This window comes from Cynara cardunculus, unplaced genomic scaffold, assembly GCF_001531365.2.
Source record: "Cynara cardunculus var. scolymus isolate 2C unplaced genomic scaffold, CcrdV1 Un_Scaffold_920, whole genome shotgun sequence".
NCBI lineage: Eukaryota > Viridiplantae > Streptophyta > Magnoliopsida > Asterales > Asteraceae > Cynara > Cynara cardunculus.
In genome coordinates this window covers 132,707-141,188 of record NW_020200648.1, presented here as the reverse complement: position 1 = coordinate 141,188, position 8,482 = coordinate 132,707, and the positions used below count along the sequence as shown (strand labels likewise).

Genomic DNA, 8,482 nt, shown 5'->3' with positions numbered 1-8,482 from the left:
ACGAGTTGTCCAGGGGGCAGAGTGGGGATGTTAAGATGGTGTTGGCCACACAGAGGTCGGGGACCGTGACTGATAAGGTGTCCGCGTTCTCGGTTTTGGTTGGGGACAATCCAATTGCAAATATCAGGTCAATTGATGCACTTCTAGGTACATTTCTCCAATGAAATTATCTTCAATGCTCCGTTTATGCATTATTCAGTCATGCTTTTGCTAGTTCGAAAATGGAATACACTGTGTACACGCTTTAAAGACTTGAGCTCTTCAAACTTGAATTAGATGAAATTTGACTTCAAAATTTTACAGTCAGTTGTGGAAAACGAAATGAAAAACTATGCGTGAGAGATTGAGACATAACTATTTTTTGAATATTTGCATAGATAAAGTACTAATCTAACTGTTGCATATTGTCATGATGGAATTTTCCAATGATAGGACAAAGATGTATTCATGTTCGGTGGAGAATAGATGTTGTTATAATCAAAACCAATTTGTGTATTCATGTTGGAATCGATAGAATATGCTAACCTGATCCATTTGTGTCTTTGCTATTGGTGAATGTGGATTGCAGGTATGGTGACATCAAAAGTTGGCAAGCGCTATGCCTTTACCGGATTTGAAGCACTGAAAGAAATGTTTATATCAAGGTTTGGTTAATCAGTTAAATAAGTATTTGTAGGTCATAATTATATTACCTAGCTGTCACTGTGTGGTTGTATCTATTCTGTGATCTCCAATTACAGTCAGCTTCACATTTCTGTAAGGTGTTTTCTTATTAGATTTCCAGCATGTGCAGTTCTAGGACAGTGCTTGCAGATGTTGAGATTGTAATAGTACGAACTAAAGCAATTTGATAGTCTCATGTTAGAGATCAGAAAGATTCTTATTTTTTGCCTCTTATGTTATGATTAATTGTCATGTCTTCTCTTACCAGTCTATTGCCTGATCGTAAGCTGAGGACACTTTTTCAACAGCCTCTTAATTACCTTCCTGACTCAAAGGATGGGAATTCCCTTCTACTGTTCTGGCATTGGGAGGAATGCCTAAAACAGAGGTGCATGCCTGAACCTTGTATTCCTCTTTCTGGTTTGGAACCATTGTTAGGTAGTTGTTGCTTGCTATACCTTTTACAAAGAAATCAATAATCCATCCTATACAATTTAGATGCTCAGGCCCCACGAGTGGTTTTCTTCCTCGGGTTTTTAAAAAACTATAGCAGTTTTGGTCAGTTAAGCAAACTCTACCTATCTTAATCATAGATTTTTCATGTCAAAAGGAACATTTGAAGGAAGCAACTTTCTTGAGAAACTCTTAGGGGTAGCCTAGCCAGTAGCATGCATGATGCATCTCTACCTCTAGTTACAAATATCAGGGTTGGCATGTATGTTTCTGTAAGACCTCATTGAAACATATTTAGGGCTCAAGCCTCAAGTATATTCGCTGGGGATGCAATGAGTACATCATCATGTAAAAGTTGGTTGGTTCCTAGAAACTATGAACTGGTTGTTCATGCAACTTGATTACATGGATGGTGATAGGTTTACTTTTATAAGGGCAGAAGGAAAAAATGTGTGATAATTTTGCTGTTATGACTTATGAGGGTGAAGGAGAATGTAGAATAACTAGTGAAGGGTTTATAATCACTATATATTTGTTTGGAATGACACCATGCCATGGTGATTACCTTAGCACTTAAATTTCATTCTAAAATTTTCTAAAAGCAAATAAAATAGAAATGAGTTTCTGACTTCAACAATTGAAACCCACTAAATGCTTTTTGCGGTCGTCTTCTTCAAGTAACTTGTGGAAGGTGGAAATGTGAGAAGTTAAGCTGCAGTAACAGATGAATATGAAGATAGTACTCATCAGATTTCAAAAGCTTGTGGAAAGTGTACATGTGAGAAGTTAAGCTATATGGAGCAAGGAACAACTAGATAAAAGATATACACATATTTAACTGAGAACTAGGTTCCTCACTAAGATGTGTGTTATTACAACAACCTTGGTATACTTTGTGATTGTTGCATCAAGATGTTCATGTGACTGGTGCATTGAGGAAACTATTTTTCGAAATGGTTTCACTAAGTTACACTTCTATATGACCCCTACTGCATCTGAAAGTAAAAGCACATTAAAGAAAAGACAAGGACACTTGTACATTCACTTGACAAGTTTTTTCATGTTTTAATGCAGGTATGAGCGGTATATATTTGCGCTTGAAGAAGCATCTAGAGATGTACTAGCTACACTGAAGGATAAAGCATTGAAGGTTTGTTTACCTTCATGTTTGTGTGCTTTGCCAAAGTTCATTAGTAGTTTTAGCGTCTGTGTCCAGTGAATCATTGTTAATGGTGGCTGGTATTTTGTTGGTTTTCTTTATCCGGTGTATTTTGCAACTTATAGAATAGCTATTTTGTAACCATATAGTTCTTTCCCTTTCTTGTTTTTCACACAAAGTTGTTATTCCAAAGGACAAAAGTGGATGCATTATACTGTGGTTTAACATAGCCACACTGTTGGTTTACCAAGTGTAGGAGCAAGTCTCAAAAACCATACTAATTTGAACGTCCTTTTGCCATTCTAAGATGGGTTCTGTGAAATTGCGTAACCTTTTGTCATTCTCTTGTAGATGGCAAATGTTGCTTATCATGCTTCTAAAATTACCTTTATAGTTGGAGTACTGCAGCTTAACTTGTTGCAATCTCAAGAATTTTGCATTCCCTCCAGTACTTTGATGCAGTTAGTTTTGATACTTAAATTTACTACCATATAGTTAAGTTACTAGATAAGCTCATAAGCACTTGTTTATATTCACCATTTGAAGTACGCCATCTTTTTCATCTTTCGTTTCTAATGTTTAGTTGGCTTGTTCATTACATGTTTTTTCTTGTGAGTTGTGGCACTCGTCGACCAATTGGTTTCTTTCACATCTATTATTTCGCCATAAATTCTCCATGCACCCAGATGTTAGTAAAATTAAAAATTTGTTTTTCCATAACGCTTGCAGACCATTTATGCGTTGCTGAGGAGCAAGTCAGAACAAGAGCGCCGACTGCTCTCTGCTCTTGTAAATAAGGTTTATACCTTGCCATCTCATGTTTATTCTGAAATAACCATCAGCTAAGAATATATATTGGTTGTCATGTTGTAGTCATTGCAATTCTTAGTGGTTGTAGAATCGAATTTCATTAAGTTTGCTTCCTTCAGCTAGGGGATCCTGAAAATAAGGCCGCCTCTAATGCTGATTATCTCTTGTCAAAGCTTTTGTCAGACCATCCAAATATGAAGGTATACTATCTTTTAGTGCCTATAGTTTTTGTATGTTCCTATTTTTTTGTATGTAAGAAAGTGAACATTGCTGTAGGTGTTATTTATATATATGTTGTTATTTCTGGTTGTTGTCATAATGATGCCAGCCTGTAAGCTGTAGTATTTACCCTACTTTATCCTGGTATGCATGCCGACACTCATATGATACTGAAAGGCTGCATACACCCTAATCTGGCTTGGATTTATGTAACCCATGATACCTCCTCAGTTATTTGGTGTAAAGTTCTATCAAAATTCGATTTCGGTAATGAAAACACATTTTATGCATGAATATTGACGAAGATTTGTCATGCTAGGATGACTATTCACCCAATGTGACTCAGAAGATGCTACAATAGCTACAGCATGACTCTTTCAAGCTGGGTTTGATCTGTATGTTTGTAATTATTAGTTTTGAAGGTTCTCTGTGTAGCTTAATGCTCTTTTCTGCCATAATATCTAAATATTTATGCACTATATGGGATGTCAAAGATCTGGAGGGTGTGTAGGGAGTTCTTTATTAAATCAATTCAGACTCTAGCACAGTAATCTACTAGTTTTCTTATTATTTAAATGCACTTTTCTTGATCTTACCAACATCTTCTCACATGTGATTTTACAGGCAGTTGTGGTCGACGAAGTGGACAATTTTCTTTTCCGGCCTCATTTGGTGTTGCGTGCCAAATACCATGGTGTATGTTCCTAGCACATGGAAAATGTTTTTAATATTTGCTTGCTATTTCTACGAGTGCTTGGCCTGCAACATCCATTCTCAAATTTGAAAGCTTGTTAGTAGCTTACTTTTTTTTGTGAACTGTTCATAGATACGGTGATTTCCCCTGCTCTTTGTACTTAGTAAACTTGAATATATGCTACATCCTTCATGTGGTCTAGAAGACTTTGTTTTGGTTGTGTTATTTTTCATTTTAGTTGTAGGCATCATTTTCGAAGTTGTAATCTTCATGTTTATATTTATTTGGCCAAGATAAATAGGAATTTTAAGCTTGTGATCATTCAAGTTCAGGTATTGTTATAATGATTAAAATGGTGTGTTTTGGGGGAGTATCGAAACACCTTTCTTATTCTTACATATATCATATGGCTTGCAGTAGAGCGTGCATGTAATGGTGTAGCTTTTGTAGTTAGTTCTAGTGCTTGTCAAAGCTTGATATGCTATCTTATCATTTTAACTTGTTAAATGCTGGTCCGGTATGCAGTAATTCTCAGATATTGTTGCAGCTAGTTTCTGGTGAAGATTTTTGCATTCTTTTAATCATCAAATCAGCATCCGACTGAATCTGTTTATACACAGGTTAATTTTTTAAACCAGATACGTCTAAGTCACGTTGGAGATGGGCCAAAAGTGGCAAAACGATTGGTAGATGTATATTTTGCTCTCTTCAAGGTAATGTATGCAACATTCATCCTTAAAGCTTCACTAATAATTTTCTTAATCACTGGCCTTGCACTATCTACAATGCCACTCCCTCCCTAACTAGAGCTCATTGACAATAGGTTCTTTCTGTTCTAAATACCAAATGGAAAGTGAAAATTTTGTAAGGATGCTATTAGTAATGATAGAGGAACAATCATGACTTATTAGGTTATAAATATAAAAATCTTACATATTTTTGGCGAATTACTTGCAAGGGAAGTGGGAGTCGTTGTGGAGGGAGAAACTTATTTTTGATTCATTCACTCCCAAGTCTCCAATGTAACTTGGTTATGAAGAAAATATTGATTATGGCTTTTAACTATCTGTCATAATGCCACGTTCTCAAAGTATATTGTTTCAGGTACTTATTTCCGAGTCTGGTGGCCTTGATAAGGAGAAAAAGAGCAAAGAAGAATTGAAAAAAGCTTATAGTTCATCCAAAGACAAGGATGTTAAAAGTGCTGCAGATTCTCATGTTGAAATGGATTCACGATTGTTATCAGCTCTTTTAACAGTTAGTGTATCTGCTTGTGAAACTCCGGTATCTGTGTTTTTTAGTTTTTACTTATCTGCATCTAAATTTAGATGCAGATAAGTGAAACTAAAAAAAACACACAATTTGCAAATATCATATGTCGTGGTTTATATGCTCTCTTCCCACATGCTTTGATGGCTTCTTATCTTCTTAACCTAACAGGGAGTCAATAGGGCTTTTCCTTTTGTCGCAAGCAATGAAGCTGATGACATTGTTGTGGCTCAGACTCCAATGCTCTTTCAGTTGGTAAGCTTACGAATATAGAAGTCATCTTATCTGAGCGTGTGATATTTTTTAATATTTTTCCTTCCCTAGGTAGGGATGGCAAAAGCCTATACCCGACGGGGAACCGATATCCAAACCCAGTTTATCGGGAATCCCTGAATTTGTTAACCTGGGATGGGGTTACCCCTCAAACCCGACTTCAACCCCAACCCTGAGATACAATGCAGCGAGATACATCTCGATTTTCATGTTTCGTCTTATTTATTTTTGTCTTAGTCGATGTTATAATATGGTTGTACGTGGTTTTGAGAAAGCGATAACGTTTTTATATTTAAATAAAATATAAATATGAAGATATCATAAAAAATGAAAAAAATATTGATATTAATACAAACAAACTATTTAAAATTTCTCCTTTTTTTATATTTCTTTAATTCATTTTTTATTTTTAGTTTAATAATATAATTTTTTGCAAGATAATAATTAAGTATTTTGTTAGAACTCAATAATTATCCTAATTATATTTTAGATTTTTTATATTTAAAATGAGATGTTTATCCTCTATTTGATTATGTTTATATGCTGTTAGTTACACAAATTCAAACATGAAGCTTTAATAAGTTGTACTTATGCTCAATTTACTTGTAATCTTGAATTTTAAGTAATATGCATCAATAAACAGTACTTCATGCATAAAAAATGGGTTTTAAGAGTTTTTGTCAAATGCATTATAATATAGTATAGATATATGTATACGCATAGTATAATAAAAATGACAAGCCCTAGGAATATATATAACACATAAATATAAGAAATATAATCAATCTTCGATGACGAGGGAACTATCAAAAGATATTATAGTATTGGTTTGATAGTTCGGAGAAACTTTTGGTGATACAATAATGTGGATGCACACAATTTCAATTATTAAGTATTGCAATTGACATATTTATTTTTGAACTACTGTTATAGTCTTATACAAATGCAACAATTAAAATCCCTGGTGGGGATGGGGGGTGGGGATAGGGATGGTATCCTCGACTCTGTTGCCATCTCTATTCCTAGGTGGCTATTTTGTTCTTTTTTTTAGGCCCAGAATGAACTCAGTTGGAATATGCTCACGTATTTGATTATTTATTTGGCCTTATTCACACTTGCTGGTATGCAGGTTCACTCAAAGAACTTCAATGTTGGAGTTCAAGCATTGATGCTTCTCGATAAGATCTCATCAAAAAATCAGATTGTCAGTGACCGGTTTTATCGTGCTTTATACTCCAAGCTCTTACTTCCATCTGCAATGAACACTTCCAAGGCTAGTGAACTTGTCTGCTTGTTTTCAATCTTATGTTGGTATTTTACTATCTGGAATATCATGAATAGTTACTTCCAGTAAATGAAGTTTTAATAGAATTATGTCTCCATAGATAACCCTCATTGATAAGCTCATATAGAAGTTAACTTTTTCTAAGCTCAACTGACTTGGGTTGATCTTTAAATGATGTTAGCATTGCATTGTAAGAGAACTTACAGTCGGTGTTATCAAGATATGCTTGCCATCGTCCAGGTTTGGCATATAAGCTTCAGTGTCACCGCCTGATTTTCTATTCAGTGTCACCGCCTGTATTAGTTGTATTTTGGAAGCAAGTCTTATTTCAGGGGGTTTTGTAACATCACGTCTGAAATAGGTAGTGAATATGAGTTGCCAGACCTTATGTCTTCGGAGATTATTTTGTCTGGTTTGCTACTGTTACAAATGGTATCTGAAAGGTGGCCCATTGAGTTGTAGAGGTTTGGACCTAGGATTCAGGGTAGGTTTCTGTGTAGGTCTGATTTAGGGATTAGGAGTTCAAGTAGGAACATTTGTAGTATCCATGATTGTTGATTGTGAGCTCCTTGCAAGTCTTTGGTTCTTAATAATATCCCGTTTGAGTTGTTTGGATGTTAATTTTGGTGAGCCCATGGCTTGGTCTTGAGATGTTGATTCTTTTATCAAGACAAGGTGCCAGGATAATTCTTTCAACTTTTGGTATCATTTGGATATCCGCTCTTATTTATACCTTTATGCGCACAATCTCTTTCAGGAAGAAATGTTCATTGGCCTTCTTTTACGAGCTATGAAAAATGATCTTAATTTGAAGAGGGTGTCCGCATTTGCAAAACGTTTGTTGCAGGTAAGTGACTCAATTTAAATCTGATGCATCTAATTCCTTCAGTTCAGTTGACAGTTCACCTAAATGCTACCATCAATTTTATGATGACATGTTGCAAATCTCAACTTCACTTGCTATTTGGTGTATGTTTTCTACTTTCCAGATTGTGAATATACCGACTTATGCACATCGATGTTAATTTGTGGACCATTAAATCCCCATGTTCAATGATCCATTGTATTGTAGCACTTTAAGTTGCATATTAGTTCACATTCATAGTATATCCCCCTATGAACAACTTGTCCTTGAGCAGAACGCAACTTCCCAGTCCTCTTCTGTGCATAAAAGAGGGTTTCTATCAAGTAAACATTTATTACCTTGTGGGGATAAGTTCTCTTTCCAGAAAATTGCAGAAAGTCCAAAAGAACTCGTAGAAATAAAAGATGTCAGAGAGCCAACATACCTCTAGTATCCTGTTTCTGTAACATCTGTATGAGCCACCCGCAAAGGCTCCCTTTGTTGTTGGATCGTTGACCAATAGGGAAACAAAGGCACTATGCTCCTGACGTAGGGATAGGAATTGGTAGGGGATTATGGATTAGTTGCTGATAAGCTCATTCCTTGTCAGACTTAGTGAGCTAACAATAATGAGAACCTTGCAACTAAACTAAAGATTCAGAGACTCCCCTACATGCACGGCAGTTACCATAGATAAAAACATCGTGTCCAACATCAAATTGTGATAATGAACTATGCTGTTATATCGGTCAGAATACGAAATATTGGTCAGGACCGATATTCGATATATCGGTTATATCGGTGATATATCGG

General features: G+C 35.6%; 1 protein-coding gene across 1 annotated transcript in view; it reads left to right on the top strand.

Moving 5' to 3' along the window:
* The window catches only part of LOC112502097 (CCAAT/enhancer-binding protein zeta), a gene marked incomplete at its 3' end in the record, with an annotated part of 14,114 nt that overhangs the window by 3,338 nt on the left and 2,294 nt on the right, over positions 1 to 8,482 (top strand). Inside the window, exons 2-13 of the mRNA XM_025105922.1 lie at positions 6 to 147; positions 569 to 644; positions 932 to 1,051; positions 2,191 to 2,266; positions 3,005 to 3,073; positions 3,205 to 3,285; positions 3,929 to 4,000; positions 4,619 to 4,711; positions 5,103 to 5,255; positions 5,439 to 5,522; positions 6,670 to 6,813; positions 7,583 to 7,672. Of these exons, the coding sequence (XP_024961690.1) occupies positions 6 to 147; positions 569 to 644; positions 932 to 1,051; positions 2,191 to 2,266; positions 3,005 to 3,073; positions 3,205 to 3,285; positions 3,929 to 4,000; positions 4,619 to 4,711; positions 5,103 to 5,255; positions 5,439 to 5,522; positions 6,670 to 6,813; positions 7,583 to 7,672 (1,200 nt within the window). The remainder of the gene's footprint in view (positions 1 to 5; positions 148 to 568; positions 645 to 931; positions 1,052 to 2,190; positions 2,267 to 3,004; positions 3,074 to 3,204; positions 3,286 to 3,928; positions 4,001 to 4,618; positions 4,712 to 5,102; positions 5,256 to 5,438; positions 5,523 to 6,669; positions 6,814 to 7,582; positions 7,673 to 8,482) is intronic.